Source organism: Muscardinus avellanarius, assembly GCF_963383645.1.
Source record: "Muscardinus avellanarius genome assembly, chromosome: 1".
NCBI lineage: Eukaryota > Metazoa > Chordata > Mammalia > Rodentia > Gliridae > Muscardinus > Muscardinus avellanarius.
The window spans coordinates 206,799,713-206,827,691 of NC_137786.1; the positions used below are offsets into that span (position 1 = coordinate 206,799,713).

The 27,979-nt window shown below is 45.2% G+C and overlaps 1 protein-coding gene across 1 annotated transcript in view; it reads left to right on the top strand.

The window, feature by feature from the left end:
- Positions 1-5,660, top strand: part of TCP11L1 (t-complex 11 like 1) — a gene marked incomplete at both ends in the record, with an annotated part of 40,092 nt that extends 34,432 nt beyond the window's left edge. The window contains 2 exons of the mRNA XM_080692760.1: positions 70-242; positions 5,458-5,660. Coding sequence (XP_080548886.1) covers positions 70-242; positions 5,458-5,660 — 376 coding nt within the window. The remainder of the gene's footprint in view (positions 1-69; positions 243-5,457) is intronic.
- Positions 5,661-27,979: the final 22,319 nt, after the last annotated feature.

Here is a 27,979-nt window from a genome sequence, read left to right on the forward strand (position 1 = left end):
GGTCTACTCCCGGGTGCCGCCCGGGCGGGCAGGGCTATGAGCCAGCCATGGGCCTTTCTCCCGCTCCAGCTCCTTCCATCTGGAGGACGCCCTGACCGCCATCGGGGAGAAGGTATGTCTGGAGGTGAGCTGCTGCCCCTCGCCGTGTGGGTCCTCGCCCTTCTCCACTGACAAGGAGACGACGCTCAAGGGCCAGATCCTGGCCGTGGCCAGTCCCGACGACCCCATCCGCAGAATCATGGGTACGTTTGGGGGAAGGCATGCAGCTGGGGTAACAGCCCCTCGACGAAGTCCGCGAGGGTTTGGATGGGATTGTGCCTGCTGCTGGGCGAGGAGAGAGTGCTTCGTCACCTTGGTGAGTGGGCTGACCACAGGATGGGCACGGGACCGTGCTGAGGGTCGGACTTCGGAATCGTGGGCCTGGGTTCCGATCCCTGCCCCAGCGCTTCCTGTGTAGCCTGGCAGGGGAGGCGATGCCTGAGCTGCATATCTCATCCACCAGCAACCCGATGGGGATGCTGGCCTGCCTCCCTGCGTAGGCCAGGTGCTCCCCCTCCTGCCCGGCAGCACAGATAGTCGCCGTTATTCAAACAGCTGAAAATTTTATTCATTAAAAAATAAAAATATAGCCGGGCGTGGTGGAGCACCCTTGTCATCCCAGCATTCGGGAGGCTGAGACAGGAGGATCGCGGTTCGCGGACAGCCTCGGCTACTTAGTGAGGCCCTCCGCAACTCAGTGCGACCCTGTTTTAAAATAAAAATTAAGAAATAAAAAGTAAAACTATGAATAAGACTTTCCTAAGCTTTCCTAAGCTGTTTTATTCTGATAAGCGATGATGCTGTTTTCAAAACATTTCACTTTGATGGCACATTCTTCACTGTCATGATTCTGAGGATTGGCATCATCACCTTCTTCTCTCACTCTGCTCTGTAACCAAGAAAAGTGTTAAAACTTAGTCAAAAGTCCAGAGCGTAAGTCCGTGTTGAGAAGCAAGGCGTATTCTGTCCTGGTTCTTCCATACTAAACAGCTTGTGCTGAGATATTAATTTGCCAGATTTTCTTTTGGTTTGCATGTCTGTATTCAATAAAAAAAAATATTAGAAAGGAACAGTGCATGCACCTCTAGCTCATCTACTCAGGAGCCTGAGGCAAGGGGTCATCACTTGAGCCTAGGAGTTCTTTTTCTTTTCTTTCTTTTTTTTTTTTCTTTTATAGTGTCTCGCTAGGTTGATGAGCGTCTCATTACTTTTGGAGGCTGTCCTCAAACCTAGCATCCTCCTGTCTCAGCCTCCCAAGTACTGGGATTTCAAGCATGAGCCAACATGCCTGGCTGAGTGTAGGAGTTTAAAGCCAGTATAGGCAACATAGTGAGACCCTATCTCAAAGCAAAACAAATGTTAATATTTAGCATTATTAATTGAAATTTATTAAATATGATAAAGCCATTAAATATAAATAAAATATTGCTATAAAACATATGATTAATTTAAATTAATAAAATGGTTTTTGGTTTTTAGGGGTTTTTTTTGCGGTCCTGGGGATGGAACCCTGGGCATTCTACCTCCGAGTTACACCTGTTCTATTTTTTATTCTTTATTTTGAAACAGGTTCTCACTAAGTTGCAGAGGGCCTTGCTAAGTAGCTGAGGCTGTCCGCGAACCGCGATCCTCCTTATCTCAGCCTCCCGAATGCTGGGATGACAAGCCTGCGCCACCACGCCCGACAAGAAATGCTTTTCTTACGTATGTGGTGGTAGGGATTGAACCCAGGGCATCCTACCTCTGAGGTGTCCTCTTAATCCCCCTTTTTTAGTGGTCCTGGGGATCAAATCCAAGTGCTTTCTAATTTCGAGCTATACCCCCAGCTCTATTTTATTTCATTTATTTATTTATTTATTTTTGTGGGTCTGGGGATGGAACCCAGGAGCATTAAACCTCTGAGTTATACCCTCTGCCCTATTTTTTTTTTTTTGAAACAGTGTCTCACTAAGTTGCAGAGGGCCTAAGTAGCTGAGGCTGTCTGCGAACTGCGATCCTCCTGTTTCAGCCTCCCAAGTACTGAGATTTCAGGCGTGCGCCACCACACTTGGCTTCCCCGGCCTCTTTTCAATTTTTTATTTATTTATTTATTTATTTATTTATTTATTTATTTATTTATATTTTTGAGGTACCAGAGATGGAACCCAAGGGTTTTATACCTCAGAGCTATGCCCCAGCCCTTTTTTCCTTTTAAGTCTTTTTTTTTTGGTGGTACTGAGGGTGGAACCCAGGGGCTTTTCTACCTCCCGGCTATACTTCCAGACCTATTTTTTATTTTATTTGGAAACAGGGCCTCACTAAGTTGCTGAGAGCCTCACTAAGTAGCTGAGACTAGCTTCGAACCTGTGCAATCCTCCTGTCTCAGCTTCCCAAGCGTGGGGATAATAAGCGTGCGCCACCACGCCTGGCTAGTCTTTTTATTTTTGAAACAGGGTCTCACTGAGTTGCAAAGGGCCTCGCTAAGTAGCTGAGTCTGTCTGCAAACCACGATCCTCCAGTCTCTGCCTCCTGAAAGCTGGGATTACAAGCGTACATCACCACACCTGGCAATTATTTTGTTTGAAACAGGGTCTCACTAGGTTGTTGAGAGTCTCACTAAGTTGCTGGGGCTAGTCTTGAATCTGCGATCCCCCGACTCATCCTCCCAAGTACTGGGATTACAAGTATCTACCACCATACCCGGCTAAAGATATTTAAAATTATATTTTAGAATGTCCCTGGGTTCCATCCACAGTACTGCAAAAAAATAATAAAATTTTATACTTTAAAATATTTAGTATTAAATGGGCATGGTGACCCATACCTGTAATCTGAGCTATTTAGGATGCCGAGGCAGGAGGATCACAAATTCAAAGCCAGTCAGGATAACCTTGTGAGACCCTGTCGCAAAATAAGAGGATTGTGATGTGGCTCAATGGTAGTAGAGAGCTTGCCCAGCACCGTGAGGCCCTGGGATCACTCCACAGTACTGCAACAAAGAAAAATTCAGAGCCAGCTGTTCTTATCATCACAACATCAGTACTAAGAAAATTCCTGTGTTAATTAGCTTAATAATTTATAGTAGTTTATATGCATTAACCATGTTCTACACTATAAATGCATGCAATTCATTAATTATATCATAATAAAGCTGGTTGGAGAAAAGTTCTATTTTTCCTTGGTTATTAACTTTATTTAGTTAAATAATTTTTTAAAATTTTGAACCGGGCTGGGTATGGTTGCACACACTTGTAATCCCAGTACTTGGGAAGCTGAGACAGGAGGATCACCGGTTGCAGTACTGTGGAGGGAACCCAGGGCCTCACGCATATTGGGCAAGCTCTCCACCTACCACTGAGCCATATCACCAACCCTCTTATCTTATTTTGAGACAGAGTTTCACAAGGTTGTCCTGGCTGGCACTGAACTTGTGATCCTCCTGTCTCAGCCTCCCAGAGCAACCTAATGGGACCCTGTTTCAAAATAAGAAGTAAAAATAGGGCTGGGGATGTAGCTCACAGGTAGAATGCAATGCCCCTGAGTGCAACCCTTAGCACCAAAAGAAGAAAAATAATTTTTTTTTTGAGTCGAGCATGGTTGTAAGTGGTGCATACTTGTAGTCCCAGTACTTGGGAGGCTGAGACAGGATTACAGGTTCAAGAACAGCCTCAGAAGTGCTAAGACTCTCATCAATCAACTTAGCAAGACCCTGTTTCAGAATAAAAATAAAGTAGGGGTGAAGGTATAGCTCAGACATAGAATGCCTCTGGGTTCAATCCCCAGTACCACCGCCAAATAACTGTGGCACCGGGGATTGAACCCAGTGGTATTCTACCTTTGTGCTACATCCTCATCTGTTTTTACTTTCTATTTTTTGTTGTTGTTGCTATTGTTCTTTTGGCACCAGAGATTGAACTTAGGGGCATTCTACCTCTGAGCTATATCCCCACCCCTATTTTATTTTATTTTATTTTTTATTTTTTTGCGGTACTAGGGATGAACCCAGGGACATTCTACCTTTGAGCTGCACCTCCAGCCCTATTTTTTATTCTTTATTTTGAAACCGGGCCTCACTAAGCAGCTGAGGCTGTCTGTGAACCGTGATCCTCCTGCATCAGCCTCCTGAATGCTGGGATTACAAGTGTGCACCGCCATGCCCGGCCGACGCCCACTTTTAAAACAGGGTCTTCTGAGTTGCTGAAGGTCTCCTTACTAAGTTGGTGAGGCTGGTCTAAAACCTGTGGTCCTCTTGTCTCAGCCCACCAAGTTACAGGCATGCACAATCACGCCCAGCTTCCAGCCAGTTATTAAAATTATTTATTTTGAGATAAGGTCTAGTTGAGTTATCTAGGCTAGCCTTGAACTTTCTATCCTCCTGCCTCAGCATCCTGAGTAGCTGGGATCATATGTGCACCCTATGACCCCTGCACCCGGCTCTCTTGTCTTATTTATTCATTTATTTTATTGTGGTAATGGATGGAACCCAGAGGCATTGTACCTCCGGGCTCTACTCCCAGACCTTTTTTATATTTTATTTGGAATCAGGGTCTCACTAAATTGCTGAGAGCCTCACTAAGTAGCTGAGGCTGGCTTCGAACCCGTGCGATCCTCCTGTCTCGGCCTCCCGAGCGCGGGGATTACAAGCGTGCGCCACCACGCCCGGCTTAGTCTTTTTATTTTTAAAACAGGGTTTCACTGAGTTGCAGAGGGCCCCGCTAAATAGCTGAGGCTGTCCACAAACCGCGATCCTCCAGGCTCAGCCTCCCACATGCTGGGATTACAGGTGTGTGCCGCCACCCGGCTTCTCTCATCTGTTTCAAACGTGTCATACCTGTGCTATATCTCCTCCTCTAGGTGATGGCTCACATGGTCTCAGTGCACTGGCTTCTCTGAGCAAGCATGCTGACATTTGCTTTTTATTTTTTCTTCCATACATGTGCTCTTACATTGCAAATATAGTTTGAGTTTTCCTGGGTGCCAGGTCTCATGCCAGGCCTTATGCTAATGCTGAGGAGAACATGAGGTGAACAAGATAACTATAGTCCCAGCCGGGTACCGTGGCATGCACCAGTAATCCAGAACTTAGGAGGCTGAGACAGGAGGTTTACAAGTTCAAGGTCAGCTTCAGCAACTTCATGAGAACTTTACAACCCAGTGGGACTGTTTCAAAGTAATAAACAAAAATAGGGCTAGGGGTGTAGCTGGGAGCTAGAATGCTCTTGGGATCAATACCCAGCACCCCCAAAAGTAAAAACAAAAACCCCACTACATACAGGTGACTGTTGAGAAGTGTAGGGTGCTGGGTACCTGATCTGAGAGGGTGATGGAGAAGACTCCCCAAAGAGGTGAGGGGTCCGGTGAGAAATGAGCACCATCAGAAGTCTGAGAGGTCACCCTTACAGAGCAAAGAACGATTGCTTGCTTTCTTTTCCATCACAGAATCCCGAATCCTGACCTTCCTGGAAACCTCCCTGGCCTCGGGTCATCAGAAGCCGTTGCCTGCGGTGCCTGGGGGTTTGGGTCCTGTTCAGAAGGAGCTGGAGGAAGTTGCTGTTAAGTTCCTCCGCCTGGTCAACTACAACAAGATGGTCTTCTGCCCCTACTATGATGCAATCCTCAGTAAGATCCTGTGCAGATCCTAACACGCGTCCTCCAGCCGCAATATTAGCCGTGCACCCCACACCACCTGTTCACAACTCCACAGCTCCACCATTGCTTTGGAAAATGGCTACGTAGTACATTTCTATTTAGCAGCACTAATTCCAAAGGAAAGAAGACTGGATGTCACTGTTGAAAAGACTTGTTGAAGAATGCACTGAATTCTATTTCTAGAGATTGTATTTATGAGTGCAGGTTTACAAACCCAAGGGTTTTGTTATCTTGAGTTCTCTAGTAACAGTCAGCTTTGAGGCCATGACCGCCTGGGGCTCACCCCTACTCCATCGGGACCATTCTCCCAGTGAGCCGGGATTCTATCCTCTGATCCAGATAGTTCTTTCAGATGCCCCATGCTGGCAGCCACTAAGAGTAAAAGAAACCAAGCCATGACTTTCCCTTGTGCCCCTCCCTCACACAGCCCCCACCCTCCAGTATTTTGTGATAGAAGGGCTATGTAGTCTTACTGCCTTTTTTTTATTTTTAACCTCTCCCCCCAATTTATTGCTTCCTCCATGCCTGGCCTAGCCAAGGCTTCAGAGCCCCTTTTCTACAGTGGTTATTGTATTATTTTTATCTTAATTTATTTTTGTGGTACTGGGAATCAAACTCAGGGCCATTCTACCTCCGAATTACACCCTCCACCCTTTTTATGTTTTGTTTTAAAATAGGATCTCACTAGGTTGCTGAGAGTTTCCCTTCATTGCTGAGGCTGTCCCTGAACCTGTGATCCTCCTGTTTTAGCCTTCCAAGCACTGGGATTAGAGGCATGCGCCTGGCTTAGAGCAGTAATTTGGTTTTAAAAAGCTTGTTTGTTGGGCTGGGAATGTGGCTCAGTGGTAAAGTGCTTGTCTAGTGGGCTCAAGGCCCTGGGTTTGAGCCCCAGCATCACAAAAAGAAAAATGTATTATCTAGGCTCTGTAGTCCATGCCTACAGTTCCAGCTGCCCAGGACGCTGAAGCAGACGTTATTTGGCCCCAAGAGTTGAGGGCCAGCCCAGGCAACAGACTGTCTAAAATAATGTTTGTTCTTTTCTACAGAATTACTTCTAAGCCTAAATGATAGTAGTTAAGGCCTATGGGATCTAGAGAAGGAAATTAATTTACTTTTAAGTCTGGAAAGTGTAGGGGAAATTTTAAAAAAGATATGCATAAATATAGTTTCATATAATATGAAAGATGAGGAATGTTTGGGGGCTTTATTGAAAAATTTACCCTGGTACAATGTACAGATGTTTTGATTGCATCGGAATTCCGAATCTGATTTAAATATTTTCAGGTATTTGAATAATAATTTTCAAGGAATTCAGTGAACGGACTTCCTGACATGCCCTGTAACTGGGGGAGTGATTTGGGTCTAACAGATGGACTGTTCTGTTAAAATCAATAATAATAAAATGTGTCTGTATTCGCCTGTGTATGTTAGAAGGGCATTTTGTTAAGTACAGAGCCATGAAGTTGGTGGAGGGATCTCTAACTGCCAGGCACACGAGGGTAAAATAATGCAGGGAACTCCCTCATTAACCCTGGTTAGGGGTGTGAAAGGCCAGAGGAGCATTTACTCTGCAGGATGTCTAGCAATGCCAGACTCAATTAAGAGTGCACGGCCAGCCCAGCCTTGCCTGTGATCCCAGCCCCTCAGAAGTACGCTGGAGGATCACAGGTTGGAGGCTAACTTTGGAATTGAGGGAGACCTTGTCTCAAGTTTTTGGTCATTCTACCTCTGACCTAGACCTCCAGCCTTTTTTATTTTTATTTTTTATTTTGAAACAGGATTTCACTAATTTGCCGAGGCTGGCCTCAAACCTTTGATCCTCTTGTCTCACACTACCAAGTCCTGGGATCACAGGTGTACGCCATTGCCCCATCCCTTATCTCAAAATAAGTGTTGGGGGTGTGGCTCCGTGGTAGAACACAACCATTACTACTAGGGAAAAAAATCCAAGATCAAATGGTTATATTGGGGGATGTGATGTCATAGGTATATGTTATAAACTGTGCTCTAATATTGATCTTTACTTGCAGTCAAAAATTTTTGATGCAAAGCCGGGCGTGGTGGCGCACGCTTGTAATCCCTGCGCTTGGGATTCTGAGACAGGAGGATCGCACAGGTTCGAAGCCAGCCTCAGCTACTTAGTGAGGCTTTCAGCAACTTAGTGAGACCCTGTTTCCAAATAAAATATATTTTAAAAAAAGGTCTGGGAGTATAGCCCGGAGGTAGAAAGCCTCTGGGTCCCACCCCCAGTACCACCAAAAAAAAGAAAATTTTTTTTTATGCATTGGGTAGTTAGAAAGTCATTTACCTTGCCGGACGTGGTGGCGCATGCTTGTAATCCCTGTGCTTGGGAGGCTGGGACAGGAGGATCACACGGGTTCGAAGCCAGCCTCAGCTACTGAGTGAGGCTCTCAGCAACTTAGACCCTGTTTTCAAATAAAGTGTAAAACAGGTCTGGGAGTATAGCCTAGAGGTAGAGAAAAGCCCCAGGGTTCCACCCCCAGTGCCACCAAAATAATAAATAATAATAATAATAATAATATATAATAGGTCTGGGAGTGTAGCTCAGAGGTAGAAGGCCCCTGGATTTCATCCCCAGCACCACACACAAACGAAAAGAATAAAAAATATGGCTAGAAGTATAGCTCAGAGGTAGTATGCCCCCCTGGTTCCATCCCCAGTACAGAGAAAGAGAGGGGGGGGGGAGGCACGAGAGGAGGAGAGGAGAGGGAGAATGAATAAACAGGAAGATACAGGGTGAGGCAGTATCGTATCACCCACTTTGGAAACTTATGCAAGGGATGAGTCTCTCAGTAGGGCTGGGATGTAGGTCAGTGTTGGCTCTGGGTTTTGTCCCAAGCAACACACACAAACACACACAGTTATTCAGTAGTAACAGAACATAAAGCCTTGTGGACAAGAAGGTGGAAGGAACTTGGAAACCATCTCAGAGGGACCCCAGGAAGGCCAGCAACCAGGGGCAAAAGCCAGTGTGTGTGTGTGTGTGTGTGTGTGTGTGTGTGTGTGTGTGTGTGTTACTGAGAATGGAGCCCAGAGACATTCTATAACTCCAAACTACAACCCCAGCTCCTTTTATTTTTTTGTTTCTAAACGGTCTCGCTAGGTTGATGAGATTCTCACTACTTGCTGAGGCCGGCCACGAACCCTCAGCCTCCAAATACTGGGATTACAGGAATGCACCATCATCATCAAAGGCTCCATTTTACTGCAGGCAGTTGTTTTCTCTGGTCCAATTGTTCAAGGAAATGTGGTGATTTGGGTTTTGAAGGAAGGCAGATGTACACAAATGTGTTGGCCTTTAGAGGGTAAGTATTTCAATGGGACTGATCAGAGGGAGGAAAGCAGGCATCCATGAGAAAGCTTTAGGCCTGGTAGTATCAGAATATGTTCTGCTTTATTTCAGTAAATTTGAAATTGCTGATGGTCCCAGAATTTATACAAAGGACCTAGACCTGTTTGAAGGAGCTTAGGTAGAAATTATATGTAAGCATAAAACATTGAAGTTACCTTTTTTATTTTGATGCTAGATATTAAATCCAGGGGGTTCTACCTCTGAGCCATACTCCCAGAACTAACTAACTTACTTTCTTTCTCTCTTTCTCTTTCTTTTCTTTCTTTCTTTCTTTCTTTCTTTCTTTCTTTCTTTCTTTCTTTCTTAACTTTGTTTACAGAGTCTTGCTAAGTTGCTGAAGCTGACCTTGAACCTGTGATCCTCCTGTCTTAGTCTTCCAAGTACTGGGGTTATAGCATTCTCCCCCACACCCAAATTTGAAGTTACTTCTAATTTATAGTGATATGGAAAGCCAGGCGTGGTGATGCAGGCTTGTAATCCCAGCATTTGGAAGGCTGAGACAGGAGGATCGCAGTTTGCCAGCCTCAGCTACTACTTAGTGAGGCCGTTTGCAAATAGGGTCTCAGTGAGACTTTATTACAAAATATAGTGACATGGAAAAATTATCTTCAGGTCCTGGCAGGAGAATCTAAGGTCACTGAAGAACTGTCAAACTGGCTATATTTTAGGTAAATTCTTAAAAACAAAAATGTGCCATATTTTTATTTTTAATGTCTATTTGCATGGATAGTACTGGAAGTTGAAGCCAGGAGTGTTCTCTCTCTGAGCTATACCCCTAGCCCTATTTCATTTTATTTTTTGTTTTGAAACAGGTCTCACTAAATCACAGAGGGCCTCACTAAGTTGCTAAGGCTGGCCACAAACCTGTGATCCTCCTGTCTCAGCCTCTCAAGTTCTGGGATTACAGGTGTGCACCACCACACCAGGGTAAAAAAATATCTTTTATAGTGTTGGGCAGTCCCTTCTGGAATCATCCCTTTGAGGCAGAGGTCATTCCCTAGCAACTGTGTTTATGGTATGGGGGTTCCTGGGCAAGCCAAGGGCCACGAGCAGCACTTATGGGCGCCGCCTCCTCAGGGTGTGGGGCCCTTGCCGACCCCACTGCAGCAGCGTGGTGCTCGCCACTGCCCATTCTTCCTGAATCAAGAACTCTCCTATTGGAGAAGTTCACTCTTAGGAGATTCTTTTTCCCTCGTGCATTCCCCCATTGATATTTAGTTGGAACCATTTGAAATCTTCATATAGATATAGCAAGGCCCCCAGACACTGGGCCTTACCTCCATGTCTCTGAGTCGTCCAACTCAGAGGCCAAGATGAAGGAGGCAAAGTCCAGAATCGTTGCATTTATGTTGAATTGCCATGTTGTTGTTCTGTGAAGATATGGGAGCTCATTTTCTTTCTGGGATCTTAGAGAATTATCACTGTGAGCCAGGAAAAGCCATTGAGTTCATTCAGTCGCTCAGCAAAAGTTTCTAAGCATCTGCCGTAACTTCCCCTACAGTGCTCCTTCGAGACCAGACATCCTTTGGAGTAATCTTTCTTCAAAACTGAAGCAGTTTGCCGGGCGTGGTGGCGCACGCTTGTAATCCCCACGCTTGGGAGGCGGAGACAGGAGGATCGCGCAGGTTCAAAGCCAGCTGCTTGCTCTGGCTTAAGAGACCCGGTTTCCAAATAAAAATGTAAAAATAGGTCTGGGAGTGTAGCCCGGAGGTAGAAGGGCTTCCAGGAACCCCAGTACCACAAAAAAAAAAAAAAAAACGTAAGCAGTTCTTATACTTGACAGTGATTCTGTCTGACTTGACTTCCTGCCCAGCAGGTTTGTGGAGACAGTGTCTTCTCATGACACTGCAGTTGACTTGCCTAGTGCTGTCCGACACCATGGATAGGAGGCACCTGGGGAGCAAGGTTTGCCAGGGCCCTCAGATTTGTCTTGAGGGAATGAATACCCACGCTGCTTTGTTGGCTTTCATCAGGTGGGTGGATTCTTAAATCTAGACATTTTAAAAGTCTCCTTTTCAGCCGGGCATGGTGGCGCACACTTGTAATCCCAGCATTTAGGAGGCGGAGACAGGAGGATCGCAGTTCACGGCCAGCCTCAGCTACTTAGGCCCTTTGCAACTCAATGAGACCCTATTTCAAAATAAAGAATAAAAAATAGGGCTGGAGTGTCGTTTGGGGGTAGAATGACCCTGGGTTCCATCTCCATTACCACAAAAAAATTTAAAAAAATAAAAATAAAAATATTTTCAAGCAAGCTGTAAAACATGGCTATTCATGTAACCTTAGAACCCCACTCTAAGTACACTTCAGGGAAGAACCACATTGATATGATGTCTTATTAATTAAATGCGGTTGGTAAATGTTTCAGAATCTTCCTGAAGAAAAGTTACTAATGAGTTAGACTTCACAGGCATGAATCTATACTCTCCATGGGTGACTCAGCAGCCCTGTTTCATTTCTTCAGAGCCTTAAGGTGCTGGGAACAGACGGGTTTTAGCTTTCAGCTTTCCTGGTGTTCCAAAGCAACTAGCTGCCTGGTTTCCAGTGACCTTTGGGCATTTGCTGACATATAGAATATTGTGTTTAATTTTGATGCAGGGTGGTAGAGCGGAGAGACTGGGAACTGTCGGAATCCAGGGTCTGATTGCTCCTCCCTTTACCAGCTGTGGCAAGTCAGGGCCCATTGCGCTACCTGTAGACTGAAAGGACCAACCTGGTCACAAAGCTCCATCCTTTAACATGTGGTGGGAGTAAGATTGTGCACAAAGCTCCTCCTCCTCCTGAGAAAGAGACAACATATACCACTCTTTCGGCAGTTAGTAAGTGTGAGTCAGTCTGGTAACAGATTTTATTTTATTTTTATATATATTTTTGTGGTACTGGGGGTGGAACCCAGAGGCTTTCTACCACCGGGCTATATTCCCAGCCCTATTTTTTATATTTTATTTTTGAAACAGGGTCTCACTAAGTTGCTGAGAGCCTCACTAAGTAGCTGAGGCTGGCTTCGAACCTGCGCAATCCTCCTGTCTCAGCCTCCCAAACGTGGGGATTACAAGGGTGCACCACAATGCCCGGCTTCAGGTAACAGATTTTAGAGAGTTTAGTACTTAAATGGCTGTCTGTTATCCAGAGAGGGAGAGCACTGTACTGATCCCACCTTGTGGTCGCTCCAACATTCTACGGAGGGGAAGCAAATAGGTCAGTTGCATGGTGAATTTCCAGACATAAATAAGCGGGCCTGCTGAAATAAAAGCACTAAAGAGAATTATGCCAGGAAAAACAGAGCTTAGTGGGCCAACACTGTACAGGAGAAATTGTCATGAGGCTGTTGTAATGGAGCCCTTTTTGCTGAGTAGTGATGCCAGTTGGGGTCCCCCAGCAGGTTGGCTGCAGTAGGTGTGGTGAGGATCACTATAAAAGGCCCAGTCCACCGTGGTTGGAGATGTTTTGGTTGAAGCGGCCTGAGGAGGACTTGGCCTCCTGGCTGAAGAGCCCTGGCTGCTGGGTGTGGAGCTGTTTCTTCGGTCCCAGGTTGGGGAAGATATCGGTCAGCATGTTCCCTATGGAGGTGCCTGAGAAAAGACAAGTGGGATCCAGAAGGAGAGTGTGATTAAGCAAAAAAAGGTGACCAGACAGCAATTCAAAGGAGCTCATGAAGGTGGTGCTTCGAGGGGTGGCCCATATGCAAGCCAGTGGCAGGAGTTCAGGCCACAATACCCGCAGCTCCAGGGAAAGTTTTGTTTGATGTCTTTTAAGAATCCCATTCTTTTTTTTTTTTTTTTTTTTTTTTTTTACCTTTCCTCATAACTGTGGTAGATATGGGATGTGGAGCTTCCAAGAAATGCCAAGGGCTTGTGCCATCTGTTGAGTAACCTTAGAAATAAAAGCTGGTCCATTATCAGACTGTAAGGAATTGGGGAGTCCAAACCGAAGGATAATAATCAAGCATAGAGCATTGGGCACTGTGCTGGCTGTCTTATTTTTTTGAGGGAAAAGCTTCTACCCTGTTAGGGTGTTGACCATGTTAAGAAGATATTTTAGTTATTTGTGAGATGGCATATGGGTGAAATCAATTTGCCAGTACTGTCCTGGCAAATGTCCTCTCATTTGGTGGATAGGAAAAGAGAGGCAAAGGCCTCCTTGGGGAGAAACAGCAGCACAAGTAGAACAGGAAGCACTGATTTTACTAATCAGCTATTGCAGGAGGGGAGACTAAAACAAGGGGTTTAGGAAATGTTTAAGCACTGTAGGCCCAATATGTAGGGAATTATGTATTAGGTTAACAACTGCTTTGGCCTGAGCCTCAGGCAGGGCAATTTTGTCCTGTAAGAGGACCTGTAGTGTGTGAGCAGGAGGGCTTACTGTCAACACCCTGTACCAAAACTGGAAAAGGAAAACTAGGACCCAAAAAGGATGGAAGGATTGAGTAGGCAACCAAAAATGAGATTGGCTTACCTGCTACCTTGAGAGTTATCCTGGGCCTGGCAAGGGGAATTGAGGTTGAGGAGTCTGGGAGCCATCAGTCTTCGGCCAGGCCGAGTAGGGCCAGCAGCGGGGCCTGGTCTGGAAGGGTGGTCCCGTGTTGAGGTACCTGGGGCTCACTGCTTTTCCAAGGGCACTGTTCCAGCGGCCCTCCTGGCTACATGCCAGGCATGGTCTGGTGGGTGGGTATGGCCTTGCCACACTTGAAGCAGGGTCTTGGAGGTAGGTATCATTGCTGTCCTCCACCCCTAGGTGGCGCTCCAGAGGGTGAGCCTCCACCACTGGCTGCAAGGCACTACCAAGGATCTGCTTTTTGGTGAAGTTGGAGTGTATGCTCCATTTCAGCCTGTTCCTCTCAGAAATTAAAGGCTTTAAATGCCATGTTTACCAAATCTCAGATAGGGGTCTGAGGGCTGTCCTCAGCCTTTCTTAATTTTTCAATTATCAGGGGCCGATTGCCCAGTGAAATGGGTTGCCAACACCACAGATCCTGCCTCAGTAGACAGATCTAAGCGGATATAGAGGGTAAAAGCCTCCTGAAGCCAATTAACAAAAATGGCTGGGTTTTCATCTGAACCTTGGGTAATTTCCTAAAGTTTATCATAATTAACCGCTTTATGGAAAGCAGCCCGCATGCCATCAATAAGGCATAGTATCATATGGTCTCTCATTTTTATACCCTCACCCCACCATTTGGGGCAGGCTGATACTCCCAGTGGTGATCTTCAGAAGATACCACAGCCGCTCCCATAGGTAGTTAAATGCGCCTGGTCGGCCCGTTCTTGGGCAGCCTTTATAATATGATTCCGTTCATTCAGAGTTAAGGCAGAGGTTAAAGTAACATGAAGATCCCACCATGTGAGATTGTACCCTTGCACAATGTATTGGAATTTTTTAATAAAACCGGATGGATTGGCGGAAAGAGAACCCAGTTTTATTTCAATTTGAGCAAGGTCTGGGAGGGAGAAAGGGACATGGATGTGGACCACTCCTTCAGCACTGGCCACCTCACGGAGCAGGACCAAGAGAGAAGAGGGGTTCTTGGAGCAGGTACAGTAACTTACAGGTGAAGGCGAGAGGGAGGTAAGGGTTAGTCCCTTAAGGGAGGATGGCGGGGGTGGGGAAAAGGAGGAGGTTAGAGTGAGAAGCCATCCTAGGGTAGTTTGGTGGTCGGGGCAGTGAGGAGATATTCTGAGGATTAGGGTCCTCAGAAAGCGGTGTCTGTAACCCAGCCAGGTCACAAGCTGGCAACCACAGGCTACCACAATGGGGCGAACAAGATGGTGACCTTGTGACATCACCAGGTCATGACAGTGCGTCATCACAAAATGGCAACTGACAGGGGAGAGCGGTCAGGGGGATGGAAGTGCAGGAAAAAGAAAGCCTGGACATAAAGGCTTTCTGACCATTTACCAGGCTGCTTACAAAAGTTGCTGAGATTGGTCAGGGTATTAAAATCCGGAGTTTCGTTTTTGGGCCAGTGTGACATATTATTTTGGAATTCTGGCTTCTCAAGTCTGGTCCGTGGGCGAGAACGAAAAACAGGACACAAGCGTCCTCAATTATCTTGATCAACGTCCGGGAATCAGGGCCAAGAGGGCAGGAAGAATATCTTGCTCCCTTCTCAAGGCTGGAGGACGACCTGGTCGTCTGGAGGCAACTCTGACATGGCCACACATTTTGAAAACAGAGAAGCGAGAGGCAAGAAGCCGGACCCGCTGACCAGAGAAAGGGATGGAACTCACTCTGTGTGAAAGAAAGCAGTCGGTCCAATGAAGGGTTGGTTCAGGTGGGAGAGTCCGGGGCTCGAGGAGGAGTACAGCAACAAAAAAAAGAGAAAATATATAAAAAAATAAATCCTGGGTTTTGTGCACCAGATGTTGTGGTAATATGTCCCATTCTAAAATTTCTCTTTTTTTGTGTGTTAAATCTGTCTAAACCCCTGAGTTGTTCCTTTGTGCCAAAAGGCCTGCAACCCCTGCCCTGCCATGTCCTGTGTCCAAAAAAGAAAGCATTTTCTGTAATTGGCTAAGTTTAAGATAACCCTGGGAAGCCGGGTGTGGTGACGGACGCTTGTAATCCCAGCATTCAGGAGGCTGAGACAGGAGGATCGTGGTTCGCGGACAGCCTCAGCTGCTTAATGAGGCCCTCTGCAACTCAGTGAGACCCTGTTTCAAAATAAAGAATAAAAAATAGGGCAGGGGGTGTAGCTCGGAGGTCGAATGCCCCTAACTTCCATCCCCAGAACCACCAGCCTCATGGAAGGCCCCAATCCCAGCTTTGCTGTGTCTGTCGCCGGCCTCACCCCTTGGCAGGCTCTAATCCGAGCACCCTCTTCGTCCCAACCATTTGTCCCATGCTCTCGAGGGTGCATGGTGGTAGCATTCTGCCTCTGGGGTCATTACTTCAAAGGTTCCAGGTATAATGCATCAGATCTCTGCCTCCCCTGAGTACTGGCCACTGCCATTGCCACTGCCTCCACCATTTCAAATCTTTCCCAAGCTCTTTTGCCACTCTGAATGATGTCCAGTGTTCCTAAGCATGCGCGACGGTAGCATTCAACCTTTGGTGTAATTTCTCCAAATAAAAAATAAAAATAAGGTTGGTAGGCTCCGATTTCTGCTTCTCCCGAATACAAGTCTCCACCGCCAACGCGGAGACCGCTTCTCCTTGGTCTCCGCTAAAGTCTCTCTCCTTAAACAGGTGATGTCCAAGATTCTTAACAATGTAGAGAAGAAGCAGTCCTCCTTAGTGGGGAATTTTTCCAATAATTCCAGTTCATTTGGATAAGTTTTGTCTGCATCTCCAGTATCCTGGCATCCACCATGGCCTCCTTGACCCCTCTCCGATGTTTTCCTTTTTTCTTTTTCTTTTCCTTTTTTACAGGGTCCTTCCGGGTGGAGAGGAGGTCACCGAAGGGTGCCCCGCCAGCGCCTGCCCACCCGCCCAGGGTCGGGGCCAGAGGCCTGGACCACAGGGTCCTTCCAGGTGGAGAGGGGGTCGCCGAAGCCTGTTTTTTATTATTAAAAAATATTGAAGAGGGAGGAAGTTGGCAGCGGCTGCAGCTGCAGTGGTGACCACAGCCAGAGTGGTGTAGGTTGGCAGTGGCTAAAGAGGACATGCATCCCTCTGAGAAACCCTGAACAACAGATTTTGATTTAACAGCTGATTGGGACAACACACAGAAACATCTCCAGTCATGACTTCCTATCTGAAATATAAGAGAGAGAGTGGCAAATAGTGGAATTAGAGGCAAGATGGCAGCGCGGCGCCTGCCACTGCAAGAAAAGTAATTTTTGGAGGGATATCCCAGAAGAGATCAGAAAGCAGACTGCTCCTGCCACACATGCACAGGAATACTTAACAACATACTCTAGGAGACACCAAGAAGGCGGCGGCAGCGGCCAGCATTCAGGAGAGACAGACAGATCCAACCAAATCACCTTGATTTTTGAAGAAATCTCCCCAAAAGTAGACTGCTCCTGCCGCACATGTGCAGGAATTCTGGACAACATACTTTGTAAGAAAAATGTCTGGAGCAAGTCGGATGGAGCCCCGCCCTTATTGCTGGACCAGCTTGCTGCGCGGTGTCCTGGGAGACCTCAGCTCATGGTTACCCACTCATCTGCGCTGCGCTGGGGGACAGGGTGTGCTTGGAGCAGCGGATTCCGCTCTCCATGGTGAGGCTGTGAGCCTCCGCTTTCAGTGGGGAGATAAAATCCATTGCTGCTAAGGAACTGGGCTCCCAGCTTCTGTAAATGACACATGCTGTTTTCTCTGGAGCCAGCTAGGCCGGGCTTGGAGCCTGTTGCATGGCAGGCCTGGAACTGGGGCCTGCTCCGCAGCAAAGGGCCAGAGGGTTTCTTTAGCTGTGTGGCCAGGAAGCACTAGAAGCTGCCGCTGCCTCACCTAATCTCTCAGCAGATTTCCAGATCCAAGTGACCTCTATTAAAAAAAATTGGTTGTGAGTGGATCATCTTGTCAAAGTTACTCACCTTCTGGCTATCAGGTTTTCAGTAAGTGGGAATAGTGTGGAGAAATAGAAGCTCTAATACATTGTTGGCGGGATTGCAAGTTGGTGCGACCACTTTGGAGAACAGTATAGAAGATCCTCAGAAGAAGGAAAACGAACTTACCATATGATCCAGCAACATCACTTCTGGGTATCTACCAGAAAGAATGAAAATCAAAATACCAAACTAATGCATGAACAACCATGTTCACAGATGCACAGTTCACCATTGCCAAACTATGGAACCAGCCAAGATGTCTTTCAATGGATGAGTGGATTTCAAAACTATGGGATATGTACACAATGGAATGTTGCTCAGCCATAGGGAGAACAAAATTATGGCGTTTACAGTGAAATGTCACAAAAAATAAGAAATCAGATGATTTTCTAAATGTGTGAAATATTAGGGAGAAATGGGTAACAGGAGGAACTCTAGATGAAGAAGGGACCCTATAGAGGAGCAATGAAGGTGACATATCTGAGGGGATAAGACGGAGGATAAGGAAACTCTTTAAAGCACATGATGTACTTAAACATATAAAAGTTAATCAGGAAGCCAAGCATGGGTAGGAGGGAGAGGGAGGGAAGGGGTTAGAGATTGGGTAGGGGCTGATTGGGTGATGTGTGCATGTATATCTCCACAAGTTTTTTATCCCATTGCGATATATGACTACAATGCACCAATAAAAATTTATTAAAAAAAAAAAAAGCTTGGTGTGGTGGTGCACGCTTGTAATCCCAGCACTTGGGAGACTGAGACAGGAGAATCATGCAGGTTCAAAACCAGCCTCAGCTACTTAGTGAGGCTTTCAGGAACTCAGTGAGACCCTGTTTCCAAATAAAATATAAAATAGGTCTGGAAATATAGCCTGGGACTAGAAAGCCCCTCGGTTCCATCTCCAGTACTACCAAAAAAATTGCTTTAAAAATAAAGGACAATCTCGAGCCCTCTGCCTGTAGCTCTATGTTTGCTGTGGTGACAGATCAGGGGTGAGCGCCCAGCCTCCCTTCAGCCCAGCACGCTCTTCACAGACGTAGGGAAAGTTCTCTTCCTCTCCTCTCCAGGACTGTTTCCTTTTGTTATCTTGTCTGTACTAGAGCCGCAATCTCATCTTTTCTTACATCCTGACACCTCCTCTCCACCCCAGCAAGTCTCTTCAGCTCCACTCCTGTATTAGTTGAAATATACGAGCTGGCTGTGGTGGTGCACGCTTGTAATCCCGCACTTGGGAGGTGGAGACAGGAGGATCACGCAGGTTCAAAGTCAGCCGCGCTGGCTTAAGAGACCCTGTTTCCAACTAAAAATATAAAATAGGTCTGGGAGTATAGCCCAGAGGTAGAAGGGCTTCCAGGAACCCCAGTACCACCAAAAAAAAAAAAAAAAAAAAAAAGGCCGAGTGTGGTGGCGCAAGCTTGTAATCCCCGCGCTTGGGAGGCTGAGACAGGAGGATCGCACAGGTTCGAAGCCAGCCTCAGCTACTTAGTGAGGCTGTCAGCAACTTAGTGAGACCCTGTTTCCAAATAAAATATAATATAAAATGGGTCTGGGAGTATAGCCCGGAGGTAGAATGCCTCTGGGTTCCACCCCCAGTACCACCAAAAATAAAAAAGAAAAAAAAAAGAAATATACGAATGGATGGCTAAAACAAATGAAGAAATAAGTGAATGGCTACCATTTTAAATTCATATTAAAAGGCACTATCTCAAACAACTACACTGACATTTCAATTGTGTATTTATATTTGGATTTGGATTATATAATTATTGTGATGAATAGCCTTCTCAGTCATAGAATTCAAAACAGTTTTATGGGATGGGAGAGGAGATGATCTTTAATCTCAATGAGATTTAAGCTCTATTAACCTATCAAATGTCTACCAGTTGAGCCAGGAATGGTTGTGCATGTTTGTAATCCCAGTTCTTGGGAGGCTGAGATGGGAAAATTGCAGGTTCAAGGACAGCCTTAGCAATTAGTGAGATTCTCATTAACCTAGTAAGACCCTGTTTCAAAATAAAAATAAAATAGGACTGAGGATGTAGCTCAGAGGTAGAATGCCCTTGGGCTCAATCCCTAGTACCACACACACACACACACACACACACACACACACACACACAAGAGTTCACTGCTAGCCGGGCGTGGTGGCGCACGCTTGTAATCCCCGCGTTTGGGAGGCAGAGACAGGAGGATCTCGCAGGTTCGAAGCCAGCCCTGCGCGCTGGCTTAGGAGACCCTGTTTCCAAATAAAAATGTAAAAATAGGTCTGGGAGCGTAGCCTGGAGGTAGAAGGGCTTCCAGGAGCCCCAATACCACCCCCCCAAAAAAAAAAGTTCACTGCTGCTTTGGGGAATATCCAGAATCCTAGAAAATAAGTGTCATTATCCTAAACAGAATCTACTTAAAACAGTCTCTCATGGATATCTATCACACCTGACTTAATTACGAGGTCTTCTGAACTTAGGAAACAGAACTGTGCTGAGGCCCTGTTTGATGGAATGTTACACGATTTGGAAACCAGATGTTTGATGTTAATAAGCCCTAGTCAAACTGCACTTCCTGGAGGCACCGCTTATAACTCCAGTACTTGGGAGCCTGAGACAAGAGGATCGATCGCAAGTTTGTGGCCAGGCTCAGATACTTAGTGAGGCACTCGCCAACTTAGTGAGACCCTGATTCAAAAATAAATAATAATAGTGCCCGCTTATAATCCCAGTACTGTTTCAGCCTGTCTGAGAGGCTGAGACAAAAGGAGCGCAGTGCACAGCCAGCCTCAGCTACTTAGTGAGGCTCTCTGCAACTTAGTGAGACCCTGTTTCCAAATAAAGAATAAAAAATAGGGCAGGGGATGTAGCTTGGAGGTCAAATGCCTCTGGGGTCCATCCCTAGACCTGCAAAAAAAAAAAAAATTAAAAAAAATAGGGCTGGGAATATAGCTTGGAGGTGTAATGGCCCTGAGTTCCAACCCCAGTACTGGGGGAAAAAAAAAAAGAAAGCACTTTTCTATCTAAAGTTTTTTTTTTTTTTTTTTTTTTTTGGTGGGTCTGGGGATGGAACGCAGGGGCACTTAATCTCCAAGCTACACCCCCTGCCCTATTTTTTATTCTTTATTTTGAAACCAGGTCTCACTGAGTTGCAGAGGGCCTCACTAAGTAGCTGAGGCTGTCCGCGAACCGCAATCCTCTGGTCTCAGCCTCCCGAATGCTGGGATTACAAGCGTGCGCCACCACTCCCGGCTCTATCTAAAGTTTAACTTTTTTTTTTTTGTACTGGGAATGGAAATCAGTGGCATTCCATCTCCAAGCCACCACTCCCTGGCCCGATTTTTTATTTTTTATTTTGTAGCAGAATCTCACCAAATTACTTGCTGAGGTTGTTCTTGATCATGTATCCTTCTGTCTCCGCCTCCCAAGTCCTGGGATTACAAGCCTGTGTCACCACGCCCAGTTTAACAGGTTTGAAGTTTGTCTTATCTGAACTAAACACTGAGAACATTTAAATGCAACTTCTGACCTAAAAATAACCTTAAAATCAAAGTAACACTTTTTCCTGTCATACTCAGGTTGCTTCTGCTTTTCAAAGCACTGATTTTATTATATTAGAAACAAAAACTGAACTGGGCGTGGTGGCGCACGCTTGTAATCCCTGCGCTTGGGAGGCGGAGACAGGAGGATCATACAGGTGGCTTAAGAGACCCTAAGAGACCCTGTTTCCAAATAAAAAAATATATAAAATAGGTCTGGGAGTGTAGCCTGGAGGTAGAAGGGTTTCCAGGAACCCCAGTACCACCAGAAAAAAAACAAAAGAAACATAAACTGAACTGGGCATGATGGCGCATGCTTGTAATTCTAGTACTTGGGAGGCAGAGGCAATTTAGTAAGGCCCTCAGCAACCTAGTGAGACCCTGTTTACAAATAGGAAACAAGATTGGTCTGGGGGTGTAGCCCACAGGTAGAATGCCTTTAGGTTCAATTCCCAGTACCCTCCCCCCAAAGAAGCACAAACTGAAGTTGGGTGTGGTGGTGCCCACCTGTAATCCCATTACCTGAGAGACTGAGAAGAGGGTCGCAGGTTTGAGGCCAGCTTTAGCAACTAGTGACTCAGTAACCTAGAGACCCCATTTCAAAAATAAAAAAGCCCAGCCAGGCGTGGTGGCACATACTTGTAATCCCAATACTGGGAGGAAGAGACAGGAGGACTACAGGTTTGTGGCCAGCCTACGCAACTTACTGAGAGCCTGTTCCAAAATAAAATAATAAATCAGAGCGGGTGTACCTCAGAGGTAAAATGCCCCTGGGTTTCATCCCTAGTACCACCCTAACCACCAATGCCAAAAAAAAAAAGTGCTTAAAAGCATAAAGTGTCTTCATTATGTCCAAAGTAGAACTGATAAGTATTTAGATGGGAAAAAGTAAATAGTAAACACTGAAATGCTTTTCCTAAGTTTTGCTTTTGAGATAGGGTCTCACTGTGTTGCCCAGGCTGGCTGGCCTTGAACTCCTGAGCTCCAGAGATCCTCTTGCCTTGGCCTCCCCAGTAGCTGGGATTACAGGTATGTAGGTGCATGCACATGTGTGTTAATACACACATGCACACACACGCCTTTTTTCTTGACAATTATTCCCAAAGTTTGGTAATCTGACACTTTTGTTGAATATTTAAGATTTTTTTCCCCTTTTCTTGTGGCACTGGAGATTGGACTCAGGGCAGTCTACCTCTGAGCTACACCCTCAGCCCCATTTTATTTTTTATTTTGAAACAGTGTCACTAAATTGCAGAAGGCCTTGCTAAATTGATGAGGCTGGCTATGAACCTGCAATTCCTCCTGTCTCAGTCTCCCAAATACTGGGATTACAAGTGTGTGCCAACACACTCATTTTTGAATGCTGTCAGGGATAAAGAAAACAAGCTTGAGCCGGGCGTGGTGGCGCACACTTGTGATCCCAGCATTCCGGAGGCTGAGACTGAAGGATCGCAGTTGGCGGACAGCCTCAGCTACTTAAGGACCTCTGCAACTTAGTGAGACCCTGTTTCAAAATAAAGAATAAAAAATAGGGCAGAGGGTGTAGCTCAGAGGTCAAATGCCCCTGGGTTCCATCGACAGACCCGCAAAAAAAAAAAAAAAAAAAAAAGCAAGCTCAACAGACGAGAACAGGCTTTAATTGGGGTAACGCCTGGGAGGGGGAACTGGCCAGGAAAAGAGTGAGAAAAGCCCCTTCCTCACAGACTACAGGCTTTGGGGCAAGGAAGGTGGGGACAGGAACGGTCACGGATGCTGCTGGCTGGTGGGCTGGTGGCAGGTCATCTTGGGCAGGGTCATTGTCTGGAGGCGTCCCTCTTTCTATTGTGCTGTTTTTGGCCCTTTGTTCTCCGCCCTCCCCAGCCAGACCTCACAGCGCTCACATTCCACAGGTCTGATAATATTTGTATGAGGAATGGGCCGACATTTTTTTTTTTTTTTTGCTTTAGCTACTTCCTGCATGACAAGAAGACGAAGGTAGATCTAGGGCTAGAAGCTGTGTAGGCGTGATGATGATCTTCAGAGGTTCTGTGTTTGGGAGGAGAGTACATTGGCCTCTGGTCTACAAGAGAAGAACCTTATTAACAGAGTGGGAGCGATTTTTTGTTTGTGACATAAGCAGGCTGATGATGCATATTCCAAAGAGTAGGACGAAGAGGAAAATGAGCAAAAGAGGCGGGAGCCATGCTCTCCAGGAGAAACACACATCCAAAGAGTCCTTTTGATCGGGAAATATTATCTGGTTTTATGTACATGACCTAGTTCTGCATTGATGACTGCCAAAGCTAAGGCTGCGTCATTAACACTTTTGGTGATTAGGCAAGCCAGCTGATTTATTTATTTATTTATTTACTTATTTATTGTGGTACTGGGGATGGAACTCAGGGGCATTCTACCTCCAAGCTACACCCCCAGCCCCATTATTTATTCTTTATTTTGAAACAGGGTCTCATTGAGTTGCAAAGGGCCTCACTAAATAGCTGAGGCTGTCTGCGAACCTGCGGTCCTCCTGTCTCAGCCTTCTGAATGCTGGGATTACAAGCATGCGACACCACGCCCGGCTTCTTTCTTTCTTTCTTTCTTTCTTTCTTTCTTTCTTTCTTTCTTTCTTTCTTTCTTTCTTATTTTTGGTCTGGGGATGGAACCTAGGAGCATTTGACCTCTGAGCTGCACCCCCTGTCCTATTTTTTTTTTTTTTTTGAAACAGGGTCTCACTAAGTTGCAGAGGGCCTCACTAAGTAGCTGAGGCTGCCGCTGATGGGGTGTGTGCATACAGCGCCTAAGGAGATGCAGCCTCCCTCTGCCTGAGCGGCCTGCAGCTTAAGGCAAAGCTTTAGGTAAAGTTTAAGAACTTCTGCAGTAAAATGATTCAGCAGAAAATGGGCTAAGATGGAGCCTGGAGGAAGCTACGAAGGCGTGGTTTCCCCATTCGTTATGGGTAGGGAGACTGAGCAGTTTTTCCCTTTTTTACCTTTAAAGGAGCTTCTGCACACATGAATGGCTCATGTACTGGCCTGGGATTGGCTGTGAACTACGTGCTAGTGATCTTTATTACAAGAGGCTAGGCTATTTCCCATGGGAATTCCCCTTGTGCTTTGGTGCTATATATATGATTGCTTGGAGAGAAATAAACGAGATCTTGCTTGACATATCTCCTGGCTCCGTGTGGTGATCGGGCCGTCGGTACTCATCATCTCTCCAAGCCCCGCCGCTGTCGGGCTGGATCCTGACAAGCCGCGAACTGCGATCCTCTAGTCTCAGCCTCCTGAAGGCTGGGATTACAAGCGTGCGCCACCACGCCCGGCTTATTCTTTACTTTTGAAACAAGGTCTCCCTGAGTTGCAGAACTGCACTCAGTAGCTGAGGCTGGACACAAACCCGGATCCTCCTGTCTCAGCCTCCCAAGTACCGGGATTACAACTGTGTGCCACCACGCCTGGCTCAGCTGATTTATTTGAATGTAAGTACCTACCATTAACCTGGGGATGGCTGACAATCTGTGACAAGAGCTGGAGACCAGGGACATCAAAGGGTAGAGAGAGCGTGTGACCCATGAATGAGTTGATATTGGTGGAGAACATAAAAGTATTCTGAGTTTTCTAGCCGGGCGTGGTGGCACACGCTTGTAATCCTCATGCTTGGGAGGCTGAGACAGGAGGATCACACAGGTTTGAAGCCAGCCTCAGCTACTTAGTGAGGCTCTCAGCAACTCAGTGAACTGTTTCCAAATACAATTTAAAATAGGTCGGGGTGTAGTCCAGGGGTAGAGGCCCTGGGTTTTATCCCCAGGACCACACACACACACACACACAAAATCATTCTGAGTTTTCCAACATAAGAGCAACCATTGGGAATGGTGGAATAAGAGAAATTAAAAGACTTATCAACCTGAGGCTTGGTTCATCTTCATTGTTGGAATTGGACTATGGACATCGTGATTTCATTTGAGGTTATGTAGTGCTGATCCTATACACTGTCTCCTGGAATAATCATTAAGATTGGAATGGGAAAACCCATTCCAATCTTAATGTGTCTTACTATGAGGGTTATGGTATAGCCACTAAAACCCAAATGGGCCATTAGGTTAAGATTTGTCTGCTTTTGGATTCTTCATTCTGTGAGGCCATAACCAATTAGATGTGAGGCCAAGACCTGTTTAGCTAAATTGGGCTTGAACATACAGAAGGAAGATGTGTTTAGTACATGTTCTGCCATGTGAGTCCAGAAATTAGTACTCTGGAGAGCAGAAGTGGGGTTTGGAATAACTTGGACAAATATAGAAGTCAGTTTTTTAATATATCAAAAGAGTACCAGCCAGGTGTGATGGCGCACACTTGTAATCTCAGTACTTGGGAGGCTGAGACAGGAGGATTAAGCAGGTTTGAAGACAGCCTCACCTACTTAGTGAGGCTCTCAACAACTTAGTGAAACCCTGTTTCCAAATAAAATATAAAAACTAGGTCTGGGGGCCCAGACGCACTTGGGAAGCTGAGACAGGAGGGTCACGCAGGTTCGAAGCCAGCCTCTGCTTAACTTAAGAGACCCTGTTTCCAAAGAAAATATAAAATAGGTCTGGGAGTGTACCCTGGAGGTAGAAGGCTCCTGGATTCCATCCCCAGTACCACCCCCCCCAAAAAAAAAAAACCCAAAATAGGTCTGAGAGGATAGCCCGGAGGTAGAAAGCCCCTGGGTTCCATCTCCAATACTACAAAAAAAAAAAAAAAAAAAAAAAAAAAAAGAATACTGGACCAAGAGGCTCCTCCTGGTGGGGTAGATTCAGTCGTTTTTCCCACTGCCATTTGAGTCACTTACAGGTACTAATGTCTAGTAGAGTAGCAAGATGATAAGAACTTTTGGTTGTTTTTTCTGGCTTGATCTGTTAGGTTTTTTAACCTGGACTCCTTTGTCCATATGACAGGACCTCATGCAAACAGTGGAGTATCAAGTGAGCACCCACAGTTATCATGGTCTCACGATGGTTAGATGCTATTAGGAGACAGCTCTTAGCCATTAGAACTGTAATAGAGGAAAGAAAGAAAAAGAATGAGGACAAACCCATTACTTATTTATACCCCAGTAGGGGATTTTTTTTTCAGCACTGAGGATGGAACCCTGGGGCATTCTACCTTGGAGATACACCCCCAGCCCTAGTTTTTATTCTTTGTTTTAAAACAGGGTCTCACTAAGTTGCAAAAGGTATCACTAAGTAGCTGAGGTTGTCTTTGAACTGTGATTCTCCTGTATCAGCCTCCCAAATGCTGGGATTATGAGTGTGTGCCACCATGCCTGGCACCAGTAGGGGATATATATATATATATATTTTTGGTGGTACTCGGGTTCCTGGAAACCCTTCTACCTCCGGGCTACACTCCCAGACCTATTTTATATTTTTATTTGGAAACAGGGTCTTTTAAGCCGGCACGGCCAGCTTAGAACCTGCGCGATCCTCCTGTCTCTGCCTGCCAAGTGCGGGGATTACAAGCATGTGCCACCACGCCCGGCTATAGGGGATATTTTTTTTTCCTTATTTGTTTTTAAAAAATTTTTTTTCATTGGTGCACTGTATTCATACATCATAATGGGATTAAAAAAAAAAAAACTTTTGTAGACATACATGCACACATTGCCCAGTTAGCCGCTACCGGATCCCCACCCCATTCCCTCCCCATCCCTCCTTCCCATGCTTGGCTTAGTGGTTGACATCTAGTATTATAGCAATTTATCCAAAATTAACGGTGATAATCTCACATAACATTTTCATTTGTCTGATACCAAGCTTTTGATGACTTAAAGATAACATTTCAATATTTCTTTTTGCTTTCTTTCTTACCAGAAAATATTTTTTCTTTTTTTAGGTGAAACTATCATACACTTATTTATTTTTCAGAAAAAAATCTATCCTAATATGGAATATGGACTCTAGATACCCAAAACGATCTTGAAAAGAACAAAGCTAGAAGATGTATATTTTCTGATTTCAAACCTTATAAAGCTACAATAATTGAAACAGTGTAGTACTGTTATAAAGGCAGATATATAAACCATTGGAGTTAAATAAAAGCCTAGAGATGAATCCTTCCAAATATTGTCAAGTTATTTTGACAAGGTTTCCACAAACATTTGGTGGAGGAAATAATAATCTCTTAACTAAATATTGTTGAAAAATAATAATTACATGAAAAAGAATAAAATCGGACCCTTACCTAACCCCATATACAAATATTAACTCAAAATAGATAAAAGACCTAAATATAAATCTTAAGACTATAAACTTTTAGAAGAAAATCTGGGTCATAAAACCTCACAACATTGAAATTGGCAGTGATTTCTTGGATATGATTTCAATGGCACAGGCAACAGGAGGGTAAACAAACTCCCTAAAAAATAGAAAAAATTACATATCCAAAGACAATGTAAATAGAGTTAAAAGTTACTGATAGAATGGGATAAAATATTTCCAAATGCTATATCTGAAGGTATATTAATATTCCAAACAGAAATCCTAAAAATTAGCAACAATAAAAGCAAACAATACAATTTAGAAATAGGCAAGAGACTAACATAAATAATGAATCTCAACAGATAACCAATCTTAGTTGTCTACTGGATGGAAAATCTTGTTTCTCTGGTTCTGGTGTGTGTTACCTATTTCTTCTTTGTAGTTAATCTCTTTGAGTATTTTCTCTAGCGCTGGTTTTGAAGACATAAATTCCTTCAGTTTCTGTTTGTCATGGAAGCTTCTTATTTCCCCATCTAATTTGATAGAAAGTTTTGCTGGGTAGGAAATTTTTGGCTGGAAGTTGTTTTCTTTCAGAGTTTGGAATATGTTACTCCAAGCCCTTCTGGCTCTCATGACTTGGTTTGGGAAGTCTGGAGTGATTCTAATTGGTTTGCCTCTGAATGTCACTTGGCCCTTTGTTTTTGTTG